Raw genomic sequence first — 20589 nt, 5'->3', positions numbered from 1 at the left:
AGATTTGGGGACTTGGGAACCGTAGGTTGGCCAGGTTTATATTTTGCCAGGTAAGGAGATTAAAAAGAACATCATCCATGACCCCTGTAATTTCATACAAGAAAGGACATTTTAGCTTTAAAACATTGAGACAGGCATAAACTCAGAATAGAATAAAATATGCTTTATGAAAAATGTATTCTGTCATTCTTATCCTTTCTAATTTGTCATCAGCTAGCACCATTCCAAACACTAGCTTCAGGGACCCAGTACTGTCCTACTCACCCTGTCCTGTCCTGCCAAACCTCCTCCTCCTGTTGACTCCTCCTACTCACCAGAAGCTGCCCTGTGAGTCACATGTAGGTTTGTTGACTCAGAATGAGAAGTAAAACTGCTAAGAGGACTGGACCTTCACCCTGATCGGCCTATTTTGTCCCTAAGCAAGCTATGTGAGAAAATTAAAACTAGAAAATTCTTGGGTGAACATGGAATCAAAGCAGGAGGGATCTGTTACAGGTTGAGTGTCCTCACTTTCTGAGCCAGATGCCTCCACTTCCTCACCCAGGGGTTTTTGATGGTGTTAAATAGAGCCCTACACCTCTGCCCTCCCTGCCCCCTGTGTCCCGGCATGGGTGCTGCCCAGATTGAGAAGAGCTCTTCTGTTCTGTTTCAGTTTCGATTTTATAGTGGAGTTTTTTTCCTTCTTTTTAAAGGTAACCTGATTATTTTACCTGTTGAGGATGGGGGAACCTCATCGCTTCTCATAAATCCAGACTGCCTGTAAAGGTCCTTATGTATATTTGAGAAAATGGTGTTCTCTCCCAGTTATTCATTGAAAAGAAGCATAAATTTCTTGCTTCGTGTGATTTAGGGAGTCAGTTTCACTTTCCTTGTTTAGTGACACATTTTATATATATTGTCCCTACATGAATTTTAAACTGCTTTCCTCCCAATTATTTCTCACTTTCCTCTTCAGTATCAGTCTGGATTGGTCTCTTCTCAGTATTAATAGATGAGGAATAACAAATTGTTATTGTTAACTGTTGCAAAGCAGTCTCTAAAGTGGTAGAGAGTTATTTCAGACCATAGGAATCCTGTGTGTTGAAACTGGAAATGAGCTCCCCCTCACAACTTCACTGAGATGTAATTGAAGTATAGTAACTACATATTTAAAAAGTATTATTTGATTAATTTGGACATGTGTATATACATGTGAAACCAGTCAAGATCATTTGAACATTTTTATCACCTCCAAAAGTTTCCTAGTGCCCCTTTGTAAGCTAATCCTCTCCCTCCCTTCTATCCTCAGATAGCCACAATCTGCTTTTTGTCATGACAGATTAGTTTACATTTTCTAAAATTTTGTATTAACAGAATCCTACAATATGTTCTCTTTTTTTGCCTGGCTACTTTCACTCTGCATAATTATTTTAAAGTTCCTCCATGTTTTTGCCTGTATCAATAGTTAAATCCTTTTCATTGCTGAGTAGTATTCCATTATAATAGATATACCAGTTTGTTTATCCATTCTTCTGTTGATGGATACTTCAGTGGTTTCTAGCTTTTGCAGTAACAGTGCTGCAGTGAATATTCTTGTATAAGTGTTTAGGTGGACATATGTTTTTAATCTCTCTTGGTTATATACTTAGGAGTAACTTTATAAGAAATTGCCAAACTGTTTTCCGAAGTGTCTATACCATTTTACATTCTCAAAAACAGTGTAGGAGGATTCTGGTAGGTTTACATCCTTGCCAGCAGTTAGTAGGGTCAACCTTCTTAATTTTAATTAACCTAATGGGTGTGTGGTGGTATCTCATTGTGGTCTTAATTTGCATTTCTTTGATTAATGATGTTGAACATCTTTACCGAACTTACTGGCTATTCATATATTTTGTGTGTGTGAAGCATCTGTTAAAATATTTAGCCATTTAAAGCCCTTGTCTTCTAAAAGTTCTTTAGATACAAGTTCTTTTTCTGGTATATATATATTGAAAATATTTTATTCTAGTCTTTGGATTGCCTTTTTGTTTTCTCACTGACATCTTCCAAAGAGCAAAATTTTTAAATTAACAGTTAGGTGTGTGATCATTTCCAGGTTAATTTTTATGTGTGGTGTAAAGGCTAAGAGTTGATTTTTTTTTCCCCATGTGACTATCCAGTTCATCAAGCACCATTTATTGAAAGGACTTTCCTTTTCCCATTGAATTGTTTTTGTATCTTTGTAAAATCAGTTGACCCTATATGTATGGGTCTACTTCTGGACTCTGTATTCTGTTTGTCTTCCTTTATGTGAATACACAGTATGTTACTGTAATTTTACAGTAAATCTTTTAAGTCTGATAGTGTTAGTCCTTGTTAGTCTTCCAATTTTGTTCTTCCCTTTCAAAGTTGTTTTGGCTATTCTAGGGCCTTTGTGTGACCATGTACATTTTGAAATCAGTTTATAACTTTTTACCAAAAAAAAAGTTTCCTGAAATTTTGATTGGAATTGCTCTGAATTTATAAATCAATTTGGAGAGAATTTACCATGTTAGTAAAATGGAGGCTTTCAATCCATAAACTTGCTATCTCTTTACATCTAATTAAGTCTTCTTTAATTTCATTGTGTCTTCTTTTATAGTTTTCAGTGTAGAGTGCTTGAACATCTTTTATCCTTTGTTTTATCCTTTTTATCCTTTGTTTTATCCTTTGTTTCCTGGGTGTCTTATATTTTTTGGTACTGCTGTAAATGGACTCATTTTTGAATTTCAAACTCTTTGTTGCTAATATATAAAATGGATTTTTGTGTATTACTCTTATACCTTGTTATCTTACTAAATTTATTAGTTCCAGTAGTAGGTATGTAGATGCCCTGGGATTTTCTGTTTAAGCAGTCATCTCCTGCAAATAGAGTTGGGCTTTTTCCTTCATTCTTGATCTTTATGCCTTTTAATTCTATTTCTTGCCTTATTGCAATGTCTAGGACATTAAATAGAAGTGGTGATTGCTATGTTCGCAATCTCAGAGGGGAAGCTTTCACCTTTAAGTTGGTGTTGGCTGTAGGCTTTTTTGTAGATGAGATGCTCTGTGTAATTTTGAGTAAGTTCCCTTATTTTTCTAGTTTGATTTATCATGAATGGATGTTGAATACTGTCATTTACTTTTTGTGTGTGTGTGCATTTATTGGAACACTTTGTTCTCCCTTATTCTTGGTTATATATCACATATCCCCCTGTTAATGTGGTGAATTACATTAACTGATTTTTTGATTAAACCAACCTTCTGTTCTTGGAGTAAACTCTATTTGTTTATGATGTATTTTCCCTTTTTATATTAGAGTCTTTTGCAAATATTCTGTGAGATTCTATTCCAGTATTTTAATTTGGATTCTGTCACTAATATTTTGTCAATTATTTTTATGTCTGTATTCAAAAGGGATTTTGGTCTGTAATTTTCTTTCTTTGTCAGGTTAGGTATTTGGGGATACAGGCCTTAGAGAATGAATTAGACTATCATCTTTCTTCGTTTTTGAAAATTTTTGCTAAGATTGATTTTATCTCTTTATTGTACATTTGATAGAATTTTCCATTGAAATCCTCTGGGTTTTCTTTTGGGAATATTTTTTGATAAATTCAAAAACTAGAAATTTCTTTATTAGAAATGGGCTATTCAGACTTTCCAATTATTCTTGTGTCAGTTTTGTTAAGTTACATTTCAATAAATTTGTCCATTTCATTCAAGTTGTTGAACTTCTTGACATAGCATTTTCGTATTATCCTTTTAATGGTTCTAGATTCTGAAGTGATAACCTCTTTTTCATTTTAGGTCTAGGTGATTGAGCAATATAGCTGGGGATAGGGGACGAGGGTAGCAGAGGGTATCAATTTCCATATTTTCAAAGAACCAGCTTTTTGCTTTGTTAACTTTCTCTACTGTGTGTATTTATGTTCTGTTTTATTGATTTCTGCTCTTATCTTTATTATTTCCCTCCTTATATATTTTTGGTTAGCTTTGTTCTTTTTTTAAAAGCTTCTTAAGGTGGGGAAATTTATTTTTCAAGCTTTGTCTTTGAAGGACTCTGATTTATTTAATAAACATTTACTAAGACCCTCTGATTCGATATACCAGGCACCGTCATAGGCCTTAAAACTGTGAAGACAAGTAGGGCAAATTGCTTACAGGGTAGTGGACACTGATATGTGTCCACAACGTGTTATCAAAAGTGGCACATCATTTGAAATTAGTCTCTTGTGTAAGAGAGAAGGTTTATAACCATCACTGCTTAATGTTTTCTTATATATTCTTCAATGTATTGAATACATTGAATGTATTATAAATTCTTTTAATTGAATATCTATTATTACCTAGTAAAAGTAAATTTTTCTCTATTAGTGACATGTTCCAAGTGTCTTGTTCTGTCTTACAGATAATTTATTATTTGTAATCAACTCCATCAAGCAAGAGATTGTAAACCGAGTACAGAATCCAAGAGAGGAAAGGGGACCCAACATGGGACAGAAGCTTGAAATCCTCATTAAAGATACTCTTGGTAAGAAGAATATTGGATAAATTAATAACAAATAATAACATGTAATGTAAGATACATGATTCAAGGGGATACAAATTGTTTTAAGGAAAAACTCAAGTGCTCTCATGGTGGTCACTCTCCTCTACGAGTAGTTTTTGTCTCTTGAGATTTAGCATTTGTACACGTGTCCTGTTGGTTAGCACGATTTATTACTCAGACTTCATCATTGAACGGTTTTAACACTTAGGAAAGATAAACTTCTAGCAACTTTAACCTTTTGTGGGGAAAATAAAGATCCCTGAACTTGTCAAGCCTGCAGTTTATTCTTTAGTGGAGTTTCCTACCCATTTATAGGATTCTAACAAACATGATCATCTGGTTTTCCATCCCTGAACAGATTGTATAACATGGGGGAGGAACAGTGAGGCGGGCATGCCGAAGGCAGTCAGAGCGATGCCTGACGGGGAGGATGGAGGGAGCTGATGCACACAAAGACATGAGAACCCCCGAGGCCCAGGAGCTCAGCTGCCGTAGGAGCAAATCACCCCATGATCAGTAGCATCCCAAGGGCATTATGGCATAGCACAATCCATGAAAACCCTGAAGCATCATGAAATTGGTTCAGCTATATTATATATTCCTTGTTTAACAGTATTTATTCTAGGACTGTCTCTTAAATACCAGTTCTGACATAGTCATTGTGTAGAGTGGTAGACTTTAGTTACCTGAGCATTTTCTTCCAGTTCATTTTTCCTGATGATGCTGACTGTGTATTGAATTAGGTAACTTAAAAGAAGCAGAGTTTACTTTTCCATCATTAGTTAGTTACTTATTTTAATTTTAGGGTGCCAACACTGTAATTTAATTTTTTTAAATTGTAAATATCTTGGAATTCGTTAAGACAATTTTTTGACTTCCAGTTATTATAAACTCATTCATTCCACAAAATTTTTTCAGCACCTACTGTGTGCCAGGCTTTGGGGGGGGATACAGGGTTAATACGCTGAGACTTGGTTGCTGCTCTTCTTACCAAGTTTGTAATCTAAACCAATGAAAGACAACAAACAGAAAAACAAAAACAAATAACATTGTGGCAACTGCAATAAAGAACTCAAGATGCTAAATAGAGTGGAGTGAGCGAGAATATTTTATTTCTATTTTTACAGAGAGACTACTCATAGCTACCAAAATGATTGCATTTTCTTTAATTGAAAATACATATTGAATGCTCCCATTCATTTAGTAAGTTTCTCATGGTCTTTGAAATTATTTATTAGTTTCTCTTAATCAGCATTGTGTTCATACTGAATGTAAAATATGCTAGTATTTTCCTAAACAACCACTTCCTTCTTAACTTCCATGTAGATTAATTCCACACCCAAATATTAAGCAAAACATGGAATAGTAATGATGAATTTGCTTGACTTTTACTTCAAATGAATTGATACTATTTTAGTGTTTTATATCTTCTTTCATAGCATTTCTGTTTCCTTTCTTATTCTTTAAAATCATTTTCAGTTTTCTTTTGTTAGGTAGACGGAGGGATTTAATGTTACAAGAAAAAATTCTTCCTACCTTTTTTATTAATTTAGAGGTCTTATATATTGATAAGCTTGTGTTTTCCCTATATACCTGGTTGTCAGTTTTACCAGGTACAGTCTTTGACTCACATTTTCTTGCCTGGAGTATTTTAAATATGTTTCTGCATTTTTCTCCTGGCAGAAAGTATTGCTATTGAAAAGCTAATAATTGCCTAAGTTTTTTCCCATTATGTCATTTGCCATTTTTGCCCAGATGTCAACAGGATTTTTTTTCTTTAAATCCCAGTCATTTTACTAGACCATGTCTTGGAGTTGGTCATTTTAGGTTGATATTCACATGTATGCTCTATGCTCTTTCTGAATGTAATTTTAGATCTTCTTAGCAAAATGATTACCACAAGTCCAGCTAACATTCATCAATATATGTAGTTGCAAAATATTTTTTCTTGTGATGTTTTTTGAGATCCTCCCTACTAGCTACTTTTGGATATACAGTACCATATTATTAACTGTAGTCACCATGCTGCACATTACATCTCTATGACTTATTCATCCTATAACTGGAAATTTGTATATTTTGACCACCTTTCATCCATTTTGCCCAATCCCTACTCCCACCTCAGGCAGCCACCAGTCTGTTTTCTGTATCAGTGAGCTTGAGGGGGTTTTGTTGTTTTTTTGTGCGGTTTTTGGTTTGTTTATTTTTAGATTCCACATATAAGTGACATCATACAGTATTTACCTTATTCTGTCTGATTTATTTCACATAACATCATGCCTTCCGTGTCCATGCATGTTGTCAGAGATGGCAAGATTTCGTTCTTTTTTATGGCTGAATAATATTCCAGTGGGGTGTGTGTCTGTGTCTGTGTCTGTACACCACAATTTTTTTATCCATTCATCTATTGATGGACATATAGGTTGTTTCCATGTCTTGGCTACTGTAATGTTATAATTAACATGGGGCTTTATTTCTAATTCTTTCCTGAATTTTTATATTTCTGATTTGTGTTTCTTATGTCTTAAAGCATTTGCTTTAATGTCTTTAGTTAATTTTGAAATAACAGTGGGTATGGTTTTCACCCATTTTGTGGTCAAGTCTTCCAGGCATCCTCTCCTTGGTTGCAGGAGTCTCTTATTCCCTTTTTTTTCTTACTCCTTTTTTATGGGATTTTGACCTTGTTGCTTTTCTGTTAATCATTTGTATGTGAAATGAGTTTTTCTGAACTTTTAAAAGAAAGTTTGCTTCAAGATAGTTTTTCTAACTTCAAACTTAACAGAGTGTCCCGTGTTTTCAGGAAACGTAAAAAAATGTCTCATATGCGTTCATGAGATGGTCATTCTGGTCCAGCCAAAAGAGGGGACACAGGAGAGGAGCAGGAAAAGAAAGTTCATCCTAGAAAGACAGAGTCACCACATGCCACGAGGGGGCCACACGAGGGGAGCACTAAGGGAGCAGGCGCAACCCATCAGGTCAGGAGGAAACAGGGAGAGAACAAAGGAAGCTGTGGGCAGGTGCCTTTATCAGGGGTCAGGGCGAAGTGCAAAGGCAGAAGGTGCGAGGGGACTTCTTGGGTGCATTTGAATGTCACTAGGCCACTCTATTTTAATTCTCAACAGTGCTGGCCTGTGTCCTACGAGGGAGTCCTGGCTAGCCATGTTTTCTGAGTTCATAGAAGCTGGACTGCTCCAGCCCCTTCACATCTGTGAGCCCCGCACTCACCTTATACTCATTGTTTGTTTAGATGTGCTCTCACAGCCTCGGCTGCCCTCCAGTTGTCCTCTCGTCCCTCCCAGCGACTAACCTGCTGGCCACTTCAGGTGGCCAGGTTCTCAGGTCCACTACTTCCTTTTGACTCGTCCCACACAAGTAGTAATAATGTGAATGCCAGGCGGCTCAGCGCCTTTGGTAGTTTATTCCTGTCTTCTTGAATTTTGAGGTTCATGGAGATAACTTGTCACTTGTTAAAGTTTTCCATAGTTTTTTTATTTGATTGCTCTGTTTTTATGTGAGGAGTTGAGGAGATTAAAAATCCATGCTGCAATATGACTATCTTCCCAGAATTCCCCTCTGGGGCAGTTTATTTTTAATTTTTATTGAAAAAAATTGGGGGGGGGATAATTACGTTTATTTAATGGAGGTGCTGGGGATTGAACCCAGGACCTCATGCATGCTAAGCATGTACTCTACCACTGAGCTGTACCCTCCCCACCTTGGAGCAGTTTAAATATGTTGGAGCTTCTTTTCCTGAAAGGTTGTAGAATACTCTTTTGAAACTGTCTGGCCCAGTGTGGTTTTGTGATTAACTCTTTGAAAACTTTCTTTATGTCCTCTATGATAATTTGTCTGTCAAATTGCAAGTTCTTCTGGAATCAGTTTTGATAATTTGTATATCCCAGAAGACTACCCACTTCCTCCAGGCTGTCAGATTTATTAAAATTGAGCAAAACAATCTTTGTTTCTTAATTTCCTTTGTATCGGTGGTTAGCGCTACATTTTTCATTTCTTTTTTTATATCTATCATGTTCCCCTTTTTTTCTTGAATTGATTGGTTTCAGGTTATTCTACTCCCTCCCCTCCAAAGAACTAGCTCTTGAATATATCAGTTCTTTTAATTTCTTCAGTTAGATGTTTAATTCATTTCTTTTTATTCCTTCTTACTCACTAATATAATTAAAAATCTTTGACATTTCTTCTAAGCACTGCTTAGTTGTATCTCACAGATTCTGATGAATCATATTTTAATTATTTTCTGAATACTTTGAAATTTTAGGTTTGATTTACTCTTTGACCCAAGGAATTTTTGAGAGAGATTTAAAATTTTCCAGAAGACAGGGAATATTATCTTCTGGTTTTATTATTATGTTCTTTTGTGATTTATTGAGATTTTTTAGCTACCTATTATATGATTGTAATTTTAAATATCTTGTGGGCATTTGTAAAGAAGATATATTTTCTGTTTTATATTAAAACTCCAATATATGTTAATTTGCTAATCTTAATTAAATCTTCTTTTCCTTTTGATTTTTGTAAGAGTTGTTCATTTACTCTGTGTAGTACTGAGAAAGGCCCCCACTCATGTGTTTCAATTTCTTCTCATATTTTGTGTTTTGGTTTTTGAATGTTGGATGTTTGAGTATGATTTTTACTACTAGGTCTTCATTGTAGACTGCAATCTTTATCATCAAGAAGCACACATCTTTTGTCTTGTTTACAGTTTTTCCCTGAATTCGGTCTTGTCTGATATTACAGTCATGAATGCAGCTTATTATTTATATTTGCTAGGTATTCCTTTGCTTGTTAGTCTTTTATTTGCAATCTTTCTAAATTACTTTATATTAGATACATCTCTTTTTAAAAGATCTTAGATTAAAATTTTAATTTAATTTTGATCATATGCCATAAAATTCACTCTTAGATATTTATGTATAACTTATAGTTGGATTTTCTTTGTTAGCCAGTCTAGAAGTTCTTCTTTAATAGGTGAGTTTAGCTCATTTTTTTTCCATACAAATGTTTCTGTTTTATTGTTCCTTCTTGTAATAGAAGAGGTTAAAACCACAGGTAGCTCTGTTTCCCCCGACAATCCACACCCTATATTGTTGAGCAAACTGCTTGATTTGAGGGTGCCTGACTCCTGAGCCCCCTTTACAACAAGACTGGATGGGGGAGAGAAGTGGGGGATTGGGGGGGGGTGTTTGGGGAATCCCTGTGTCCAGTGCTCCCACCTAGCCTTCCAGCCCCATGTATCTCTTTCTGCACTTTGCTGGTGGCTCCTGAGCTCGGTGGGCTTGGCGCAGGTCAGCACTGAACAGCACTGCTTGGCCCCAGCCAGCATAAGGTCCCCACAGGCTCCGGAAAAGGTTTCTCAGTTCCTTGTTGGCTTGGGGGCTCGGACCCTTGGCTTGGGTGGTAGTGGGGTGCCAGCTGCAGTCACGCTGGGCGATCTGCCACACGTGGATGTCCACAGGCACAGCCTGGGGCTTGTCTAGGGCCATCAAGCAGATGCAGTCGGCCACCTTGGTGCCTACCCCTGTCAGGGTGCAGAGGGCCTTGTGGGCCTCCTTGTAAGGGGCCTTGCACAGCTGCTGCAGCCAGGGAAGTCCACCCCATTCTTCCAGGGATGGCTTGGGCACTGGCACGCACGTAACGGGCACGGTACCCCAGGCCCAACTTTCTGAGCTGAGCTTCCACTTCCAGCCCAGCCAGGACCTGCAGCCGGGGGAAGCCATAGTAGGTGACATCATCAAGCTGGATGAGCCGAGGTCCGAAGGCCTGGCAGAGCTGCTCCACCATGCCCATGATGCGGGCAATGTTGTTGTGGGAGGAACAGATGAAGGAGAAAAGGCATTCGATGGGGTCCTGTTGCAAGAGTCCCACACCTTGGAATTTCTGAGCCACCTCTTGAAAGTGGGGGTCCATGGAACTCCAATGGTGATACAGTTGAGCCAGGCTGACAATCAGCTGGAAGTACTGTCGCATGGCCTTTAGCTCTTCTGGTGTGGCTTTGCCAACCTGGCCCTTGTCCCCTCAGTACACAGTGCAGTAGAGCTGTTCCTCAGTCTGCGTCAGTGTCCATACCTGGTCCGCCAGCACGCCACTCCCACGCGCAGGGCTTTGCTCCATCTACGGGAAAGACTGTCCAGAAGCCAGAATCAGGTCCAGGCGCAGCTCAGAGTGTGGACAGGGGATGGAGGCCCACAGGGCGGGGATGGAGGCTAGAGTACGATGCCCCATGCTACCGGGCAGAAGGGAGAGGGCTAACATTTCCACGTCTGGACCCGCCCCATTATGGACCCCCCCACTCAGAACAGCTCCACTCGCTGCCAAGAGACCACACCCCCACTAAGGCCATGCTCCTCAAGTAGCTCATTTTTATTTATTGATATATGTTGGGTTTTAGTTCTGTCATCAGAAGATCTGTTAGGGTTTGTTCATATGGCTTTCTTGCCTTTTTATGTCATTCCCTGTGTGATCCATTATTACAGTTTCATTTTTGTATGTGTCTCTGATAATTTGCAGGCCCTGCATTTTTGTCTTGCAGGTTCGCTCTTTGACTGTAACATAACATGTATACTAATTTTTTTCCCTCAACTCTTCATTTACGATATCAATCCTACAAGAAAAGTAGAAAGAAACAGTACAATGAACATCTGTGTATCATTCACCTAGATTCACCAGTTGTTAATATTTTGCTGCATTTGCTTTATTTCTGCCTCTGTCTACATTTTTCCCCTAAATATTTGAAGGTAACTTGTAAACATGTGACTCTTCCCCCCTAACTACTGCTTCAGCATGGATTTCTCAAGAACGGGACATTTTCTTACTTAGACATAATACTCGTATCACTTCCTGCTTCACATTGATACAATACCTATGTGGAGTCCATATTTGAATTTCCCCAGTTGTCTCAGTAATGTCGTTTATAACCTTTTTGTTTTTGATCCAGTTAAGGATCATGTATTACATTTAGTTGTCTTTTTTTTTTTTTCTGTCTCCTTTAATCTAGATGAGTCTCCCAGCCTTTTTTTTCCCATGAAAAAATACAGGTAGTTGACCTTGTAAAATGCCCCACTATCTGAATTCGTTTCCTCGTGATTCGATGCAGTTACATTTTCTTGGCAAAAATACATTGCAGGTTATATATCCTTCTCATTCCATTGATTAAGAAGCATCTATTATCAGTTTGTCCCATTACTGTCACACAGAATTTGACTACAGGGTTAAGGTGGTGTCAGTTCTCTATTTTTTACAGTATCTTTTGGCTTCTTATGAGCAATGACTAAATAGTATTTTTCTGCTTCCATATCCTTTTAATTACTTACTATTTTTATTACTTTTGGAACATTTATACCTCTGTTACTTAAAATCAATAAATCAAATATTTTTGACCTCAGCTGTAGAAGATAAGGAAGATGGAAAAAACCCAACATACCTGCAGTGTCTCCCACCTTTCCTTCCTCTTCTCTTCCAACTTGGCTGATTCATTCACTCTTCTTTAAAATAAGGAAAAGGGGACATAAAATTTATCCAGTCACTATGAAAGTGACTGAAAACATCCTTCAGATCTATGTTTTCAGTCATGTGGGTGAAGCCCGTCCATGAGATGCAGTGAGGTTGGAGCAGCTGGAAGAGACTCGCTGAGAGAACAGGGGAAAACGTGCGTAGTGGGCTTAGGGACTAGTCCCTGTCGGCAGGCCTGGGGCTTGGGTTTGGACTATTATTACTTGTCATCTACCCTGCTGTAAAATGTTGATTAACCATTCTTCATGGTTATCCTTGGTTTAACCCTTCTAATCTTAAAATTGTAGGCCCTAACTCAGTGGATAGAATTATTTTCTGGGCTCAGTAGCAAGCAGCCGAGCACTCATCTGGGACCAGTACTGAGCGAGGGTTCCCCCTGACCCTCACCTTCATATGTGTCTAAGTGTGCCTTTTATTCTTTTCTTAGGTCTCCCAGTTGCTGGGCAAACCTCAGAATTTGTTAACCAAGTGTTGGAGAAGACGGCAGAAGGCAATCCCACTGGAGGCCTTGTGGGACTAAGGATACCAACATCAAAAGTGTAGTCAGCCTCATTGGACCACTGGTCAGAAATGTCTGTGTTTGTCATGTTATTCATTGTAAATTTTCATTCTGTTTTGCATGTCAGCTTAGCATTATGTAAACATTTACAATTAGGTTACATTGTTTTAAGAACTAAGTAGCATAAGTGAAGCATGATCCAAAATACTTGATTATTGCATTTTCAGAGCATAAACCATGGTTAAAACTGCTACTGGTATCAGAATTGAAACTCACACATAAGGAGATGTTTAAATACAGATTGCAGAGTCCGTTAGAGCAAAGCATTTTGGAAGAGCGAAGATCATAGTAAATGCCAAATATTGTGGCAGGTTTATGCTCTGAACCACACAAAAAAATTGAGGAAGCATTTTTTTAAACATTCAATTTAGATTGTTTTTAGAATTACTGCTTTTTGTTCTAATTTTCCACAACCATTAATCTCACTTGTACATGGCACAACCCAGCACTCACGCCCATGTGCCATATTAGATGTTCATTTTCCGAGCTCAATATGGTCTATATAAATATATATATAAATATATATAATGTCTGTGCAAGTAAGAAAAAAAAAGCATATTCTTTGTGCCTTGTATTTTGGGGAAACTATAAAACTGGTAATATTTTGTATGATGAAAACCCTAATGAGGAAAAACAAGATAAATAGATGGAAAATTATGGGGTTTAAATGTTTTTTTGTTCCAACTCTTTTTCAAATTTTTTGAATGTATATAGGACTATGTTGAAATGTAGATATATGCCACAGAGTCTGTGTATTGTATAAAAAACAAAACAAAAAAAAACAAAAAAAAGATGGCTCTAGAAAACTCATATTTCGGTACTTGACCGGAAGAAGACAAATACTTGCACATTATTGCGATTGTTTTATTTTTTGTACCAAAGACAAATGCAACTGATATGGCAAACTGCCAGTCTAAGTAAAGTTTTGCACAGCTTACATGATACTGTATGAATGTATGAAAAAAAAAAAAAGGAGAAAAAAAAAAGAAAAACGAAAAGGTCAGGGTTAGGGATCTTACTGAACTGTGAATTTTATTTCTGTTTGGGTCCAATTATCTACAGAAGGAGCATCCACACATACAAATATTATTTTGCTGTTCCTCTAGTTCGCTTCCATAGTAGATAAGTTGGTGACCATTTAGGTGTCTATAAGTCTTTTTATTTCTGCACTTATTGTAGGAAATTTTAATATATTTCATTTTAGTAAGCTATTGGTAAAATAGTTTTTGACCTTGAAAATTAAAAGTTTATTTAGCTTATTGTAGTATACTTCCACCAAACAACCAAAATACAGATTATTTTTATTGTATTATGTATATATATGTAAAGAAAGAAAAAAGCTAAAAATATCTAATTCTTTAGTTGCCACTTTTCCAATTGATGTATTATTGTGCATGTAATATTTTCAAAGATCAACACAAGCTTAAAACAAAAACAAAAACAATTTATAGATTTTTATATTTTTGTACAGGTATTTTCAAACTAGCTTCTTCAAACTTAACATGTGACTTATTCCTCTTCTATAGTTTCTAGAACTGAGAAATATTAACACATTTAGTTTTTAGGTGCTCTTTTTTGCTCACATAAAACAGCTTCATTAGTCAGTGTTTTAACTGTGTTAAAGCTTTACCTCTTGATGAGAAATTTCTTATGTCAAGGCACCATTATAAACCTTCCCTACAGATATTTCCATCCTGTCTCTCTTACTGTTTTATTTTCAAATCTTGTGTTTTGAACTCTGAAAACTGGTGGCTTAAAAATTATACTTAAAAAAAAATCCTATTTAGCCAGAAAAATACCAAATATTCCAGACCTAGCTGCTGGGAAAGTATCTATTTCTCCAATTATTTCTCCATTATCCCTTGGAGAATTTATTTGTAATTACATTCTGTCTATACAGTGTATTTCCTTTTTTTTTTTCCTTCTCCCTCCCCATCACCCTTGCCCATTTATAAGTGATAGCACGTGAAGCTGTAGCTTTTAAAGTTTTGATGCTAAAACACACAGTAACAACTGAGCAGTGTTGCTTCGTGCTTCTTTGACATTATGAAAAAGAAACTCCGAGAAGGATTGTCTTAACACCTTAGCTGAACTGTGATGCACAGGATTTCCCTGCGTGCTCGGTGGAGAAGTACCTGGTTAGTGCACTCACACTAAACAGATGTTATAAGCTCAGATCCAGCAGTTTAATAGAATGTAAGTTGACTGTTTAAAGGTTTTCCTTTTTAGGTGGGAGAAGGCAAAGCACAGGTTTGTAACTTAGAAGTATATGAAGTTTTGACAGAGTATGTCTGGGAAATTGAAACATGATCCCAAATATGGCAGTTTTGCAATCAGGTGAAAATCACTTTATGATAAGAGATTCAGCTGATGAGGTTTATAAAATTGCCCCTTTCTAGCTGCTCTGTTAGGAATTCTGGTTTTTGATACCTTTTTCCTGTCTGCAAACCAGAATTTGATTTTTTGGTCTTGCATTTCAAAAAAAGACTTTGAATCTGTTTAGTAGATTCCATATCCTTGCATTTCAGTGTTTTATATGTACTACTTAAGTTAAATAGTTAAAAGCTTTTAAATAGTTGAGCTTTTTAATGTTGACACTTTATTTTGTACCTATTTATATATGTATGTATATCTTAGAAAAGCACTTTGTTAAAAAAAAATTGCATTTTATATGATTCCTGCCATTTGCTGCTAAATCTGGGCTGGTCAGAATGCTGCAGCGATACTTGATCTAAATAAAACCTGGCAGTAAAATGTAGAGTGAAAGTTAAATCCTCTTGCTGTTTTAACTTTATCATAAAGATGATATAGGCAAGCTGTGCAGCTTTACATTTTAACCAGGGGACTCTGTGGCATTTAAAACCGTCTAGAAATGGTTGTACTTTAATGCCAGTAATAATCTGCTTCCTCTATTGTCATTAAAATATATACGTTTAGTGTATCACACAAACAAATCTTATAAGGGTAACGTAAAAACCCCAACAATTGTACACGTTCTGTTTTTGAAAATTGTGGCATGTGTTCTTGGGTGAAGATCATTAGAGAAGAGCTCTCTAAAGGTTTTCTGTGTTCATACATGGTATACAGATAGCTCATAATGAAGTCCAGAGGCTTACTTTAAGTGAAGGCATTGTGAATTCACCTCAAACAAACCCATTGTTCCAAAAGTAGTTGTCAACTTTGACTTGTAGTACTACTATGATTTGAAAAAAAAAAAGAAAAAGAAAAAACATTCTTCCTCGTTTCAGATACACTGGATTCTTTATAGAGTTTGTCTCCATATGAAAGCATGCTGTCCAGTTGTTCTCGTTAAGATCTCGTCTGAGTTTTGAATTGGGTGCCACACTTTGTCAGTCGGTATGACTGCTTGTTCTCCTGTACCATGTATGATGCTTGTCCTCGCCTAGACCCTTCATGACAGATTATGATGTGGCTTTATATTGTGCCTTACTTGTACATTTAAAACCAACCATCTTCATTCCCTCCCACTTCGTAAATCTTTCACTTTGACCTTTTTGGTAAGAGAATCAGAACTATTATAAAAACATCATGAAGGATTTCAGATGGGTATGGTTTCAGATTCCCTCTCTTTACTGTTATTTTATATTTGTATGAAAGACCAGTTTTGAATGGTCTTTGAATATGAGGGGGGAAGATGAGCAGTGGTTTCACTACATCCCTTTTTCCTAACTTTCTTGGATTTGTCATACATCTTCTTTCTGATGCTTGACTTTATTTGCTCCTTAGCAATAGTCTGCATTTAAAGAAAGGTGTGTTCCGTTCATCAGCTTAAAATTTGACTATTTCATTTTTTCCAGAATTTTTTAGGAGAAGAGTACCCGTTTTGTTTGTTTTATAAAACAGATGACAAGTCTCTTTAAAAGAAAACAGAAGTACAGTACTTTTGAAATACAATGCTGTTAGTTTGAATTTCTTTTTTATATATAATATTCATACAATTATCTGATGTTTGCCTTCATTAATAAAGCTGTTAGTTTATTCACCAAAATGTCAAGAATGGATGTGCTTTTCTTTATTCCATACATTTAAAAATATTTTAGCTGCTAAGACTTAGTCAACTTTCTAAGAAACGAATTCAAGTTGCCTTCAGCAGGAATTAACAAAAACTTATGTTCCCTTTCTTTATATAGTCTTCCTAAAATTCTGTTCAAGTATTTTCTAGTTAATTATGTAACAGAATGTTAGCATCTCTCCAAATCTTGAAACTTGAATTTTGAGACTGCATTGAATTATGCTTTCAGTGTTAAAGTAAAAGGTTTCAGTTGTTCTTCTAGTGAAGTCTGTTGTGGAATACCATTTCCCATGGAACTGAGGCCACTTCCACAACTTTGCACAGTCCTGCAGTCTTGTTCTTCCCTTGGATCATGACAAATAAGTCTCACACAGTGCCGTAACACTTGCGGATTCTTTTGTAATCTTTGTAATCTCAATAAGGGCATTATGAGAAGATGACTCCATGTTTCTTTTTAATATTTCAAACACATTGGGATGTAACAATGAATGTCAACTGTAGGAATGGTTGTTTCGTTTTAAGGAATAAGCATGTTGGGGAAAGACGATGAAACTGTACTACTGAAAGTTTTACACTTCCGTAGGCAAGTGGGGTTATGTGTTGAAGCATAATCCTCGTGCTTAGTAAGTGACTGAAATTGTAGAAATTACACCTAGGAAATGAATTATGCCAAATTGCCATTTTCCTTTAGAAAAGAGAGATTTGGGGGTAGTGGTGAGGGAATAGAACCTTAAAACTACTTCCGAATAGTATCTTGGAGCTGAAGACTTGGTGACCAGTGACGAACATCGGAGCTGGGTACTTCAGTGTGCCAAGTTTGGGTGGACCAGGTTCGCCTCTTTTCATAACCATGTAAACACAATGGTGTGGTTAATTAAGTTCTGGGTGGATGGGAGCGGGACTGATTACTGTGTCTTGCCCTTCGCCCTTTGTTTTTTCAGAACCAAATAACAGAAATGTGTATGTGTGTACTGTATCTGCCTTTTCACCACATTTTTATGACACTGTATTCCACTGCCTGCTTTTCTTTTTTTTTTTTTTTAACCTTCTCTCCCTAGGATTTGTCCTAGAACTTAGCATTTGTGGTTAACAGTGATACTAGGGCTGACCGCACATAAGAAGTCATAAGAGAAGAGTGGAAAGGCAAGAATTCAAAGCATTTGTTCATACCAATGTGGCGACCTCTTCTGCATAGCTGCGTAGGCTCCTGTTTGTAATGCTACCATGAATATTCTGTAGTTCTGTTCCCCTCCCTCCCCCAACTGGAGCTATGAAACTTTTTATTGGATTCAGTCTTGTCTTTTGTCTAGAAAGAATTTTATCTTGTTGACGCATGAGCTGTTTAAAAATTATTCTATTAAATGTTGGTTAATAGTTGTGCAGTTTTTCTTTTCAGAAGAAAAGGCAATTCAAACGTTGCCTTTGTTTTCTGTCACCTTCCAACCCCTCGGCACTTCTAGTCAGATACAGATTCATCAGTGTATGCAACATCCTTTGTAATTTAAAATAAAAAAAAAGATGAAAAGAAAAGGTTCTGAATTGTTCGTCTCGTGTGTTCATCCTTCCTTTCCCTCTTGCTTTTCTGTTGCTTTCCAAGGTGACCACCTACTCCTCTTCGAAGTAGCCCACCGCAGGCAGATTCCAAACTAAAGACAGCGCTGAACTCTTGACCGCGCTGCCCCCCTCCTGGTGTCGTGTACAAAGAGCTAACTTTTTTTTTTTTTTTTTTGACACTTCGGGCTGATTTTTCAATACTTGAGTGAAATTTAGCTATTATGTAGAATTATATGTTGATAAAAACTTTACATTCTTCATAGTTTAGAAGCACAGTTTAGTTTATCTTTATTTATTCTCCTTGATTCTTTGGCCAAGTGATTTCTCTGAGGGAAATAAAGGATTTAGAGTCTCTCCTGCCTTAAGCCTTTGTATGTGTTTGTGTGTTTCGTAATTCTAAGTCAGTCCCCTAATGAGGCTGGGTATGTCCAGTGAGCCCTTAAATCGGGGCTGGCAGTGTGTTCCTTCGGCCAACAAACGTTTGTTTAGCACTTACTCTGCCAAGACTTGGGCTAGAGGTACTGGGATAGAAGGAGATTGAAGAGATTTCCAGGAACTCTGGAGTAGGCTGAGGGAGGCCGCCTGTGAACAGGACCGCAGAGCAACACGAGCTGTTACAAAGCGTTCTAGGTGCATTAGCACAAAGGTGTATTTGCGAGGACAGAGGCGGGATGTGTTAGAGAATTGAGAGACTTTGTTCATGACATCCCTGGTCCCTTGAAGAAGCCCCTTCTGCTTCATTTGAGTGACAGCAAGGCTGTCAGGAAGCAAAGTAGACCTGGCCTCTCATGGCTGTTGGAGCTTCAGGACGTGACCTCCGTTGGGGTCTGGGAGCTTTAAGGAGCTGGGTGAGCCAGGTCAGCATAGCTCTTAGGAAACTAAACCTTCGTAGGCAGCACCCAGTGAGCTGAGTTGTTCAGTTGTCTCTCACCCACAGTAATTTGGAAACCAGGACAGCACTTTAGCCAGAGAGAAAACCACTAGTTGGAAATACTTTTAATATCCCAGCTGAAAGGATCAGAATAGGAAGAAGGCATTAGAAAGTCCCAGAAGGCTAGGGTGGCATTCAGGAAGCCCTGGCTAGGTGCTTTCCCATCAGGGAACTCACCTGCTGCTCTGCGTGGCCCCGTGAAATGGGAGGTCATGCCCATCTTACAAAGGGGTCAGACTAGACTCAGAGATGCGGGGACTCGCCCCAGACCCCACTGAGACAATACAGCTCCAGTTCAAAGGGCAGTCTGCGTGCAGCACTCAGACGATCCATACTCCTCCGCGAGGGCCAGGCCAAGTCACAGGCAGTGTTTAGATGGATGTCTGTGTAGGAGGAAGATAATGAGCTTAGAATCTGAAAACCAGAGAGAACTAAAGCCAAAACCTAGTAGATGTAGGCAAAACAGCACTGCCAGTAGTCGGTGCCTGGTAGTGTGGGTCACCAAGTTGCATGTCTATCCCCCAAGAATGGCCTCCAGCTGAAGAGCTTAGAACTGAGTCTTTCCTATTAGAAGGGAGTATGTTGGAGGGTGGAGAAAAGGGGAGCTACATTTTCTTTAATTGCCACACACACATGCAATTGGCGACTGTTAGTTGCAGAGGAATTTCCAGCAAGAAGCATGATGGGAAAGGGGCCCAGGGCCACACGGGCAGATCTACTGCTACAGACTTGGGGCTTCTTCCCTGTGACACTTAAATGGGGAGCTTCTATCTGAGGATCCAAAACGTTCGAGTGACCTGAAAAATGTCAACCTCAGTTTCTTTAGGTTTTTAATCTTAAAAATTCGCCAGGAATGGACTTAACAGAAAATGTACAAGGTCTAAAGAAAACATTAAAATACTATGAAGACTTATTTTGGGGGAATATATTTTAATATGAAATGGAATAATACAATTTCACTTCTTAAACTGCTTTATCCAAGATAAATATTTTCTAATAAAACATTGGTCATTACTATTTAAAAAAAAAATGCTATGAAGGACACAGAAGACTTGAACAAATGGAAAGATAAACCAAGTTCTTGAACAGGAGCAGTCAAGGGCATAATGCTGTCAGTCCTCCTAAGTTAAACAATTTAATAGCATCCCAATAAGACAGCAATACAATTATAAAAAAAAACCCCTAAAGTTCACATGGGGGAAAAATGGAGTGTTCAATCATAACGGATATTAAAACACATAAAACTATAATATTAAAACAGTGTCATTTGATGCATGAATGAAAAGGCCAACAGAATAGAATGGAAAGTCTAGGAGTAGATTCAAATGTAAGAATTTATATGGTAAATGTTGCATCTGAAACTAGTGAGAAAAAGATGGATTATTGAGAAAATAATGTTGGAACAATTGGGTAACCCTCTGGAAAACGTAAAGTTGGCTCTATACTTCACACCACAAGCC

General features: G+C 37.5%; 2 protein-coding genes across 2 annotated transcripts in view; one reads left to right on the top strand and one right to left on the bottom strand.

Annotated features, from left to right (window-relative positions):
• CREBRF (CREB3 regulatory factor) overlaps positions 1-18174 on the top strand; it is a 49885-nt gene extending 31711 nt beyond the window's left edge. The window contains 2 exon segments of the mRNA XM_032465082.1: positions 4385-4507; positions 12480-18174. Coding sequence (XP_032320973.1) covers positions 4385-4507; positions 12480-12595 — 239 coding nt within the window. The 3' untranslated portion in view covers positions 12596-18174.
• LOC102509501 (N-glycosylase/DNA lyase) lies at positions 9757-10795 on the bottom strand. Its single transcript, XM_032465083.1, is given in 2 exon segments — positions 9757-10149; positions 10151-10795. Coding segments are annotated over 2 exon segments (1038 nt in total).
• Positions 18175-20589: the final 2415 nt, after the last annotated feature.

This window comes from Camelus ferus, chromosome 22 (genome assembly GCF_009834535.1).
Source record: "Camelus ferus isolate YT-003-E chromosome 22, BCGSAC_Cfer_1.0, whole genome shotgun sequence".
In the NCBI taxonomy this organism is placed as follows: domain Eukaryota; kingdom Metazoa; phylum Chordata; class Mammalia; order Artiodactyla; family Camelidae; genus Camelus; species Camelus ferus.
The sequence above is the reverse complement of the archived record's forward strand: the minus strand, read 5'-3'. Positions and strand labels throughout refer to the sequence as shown.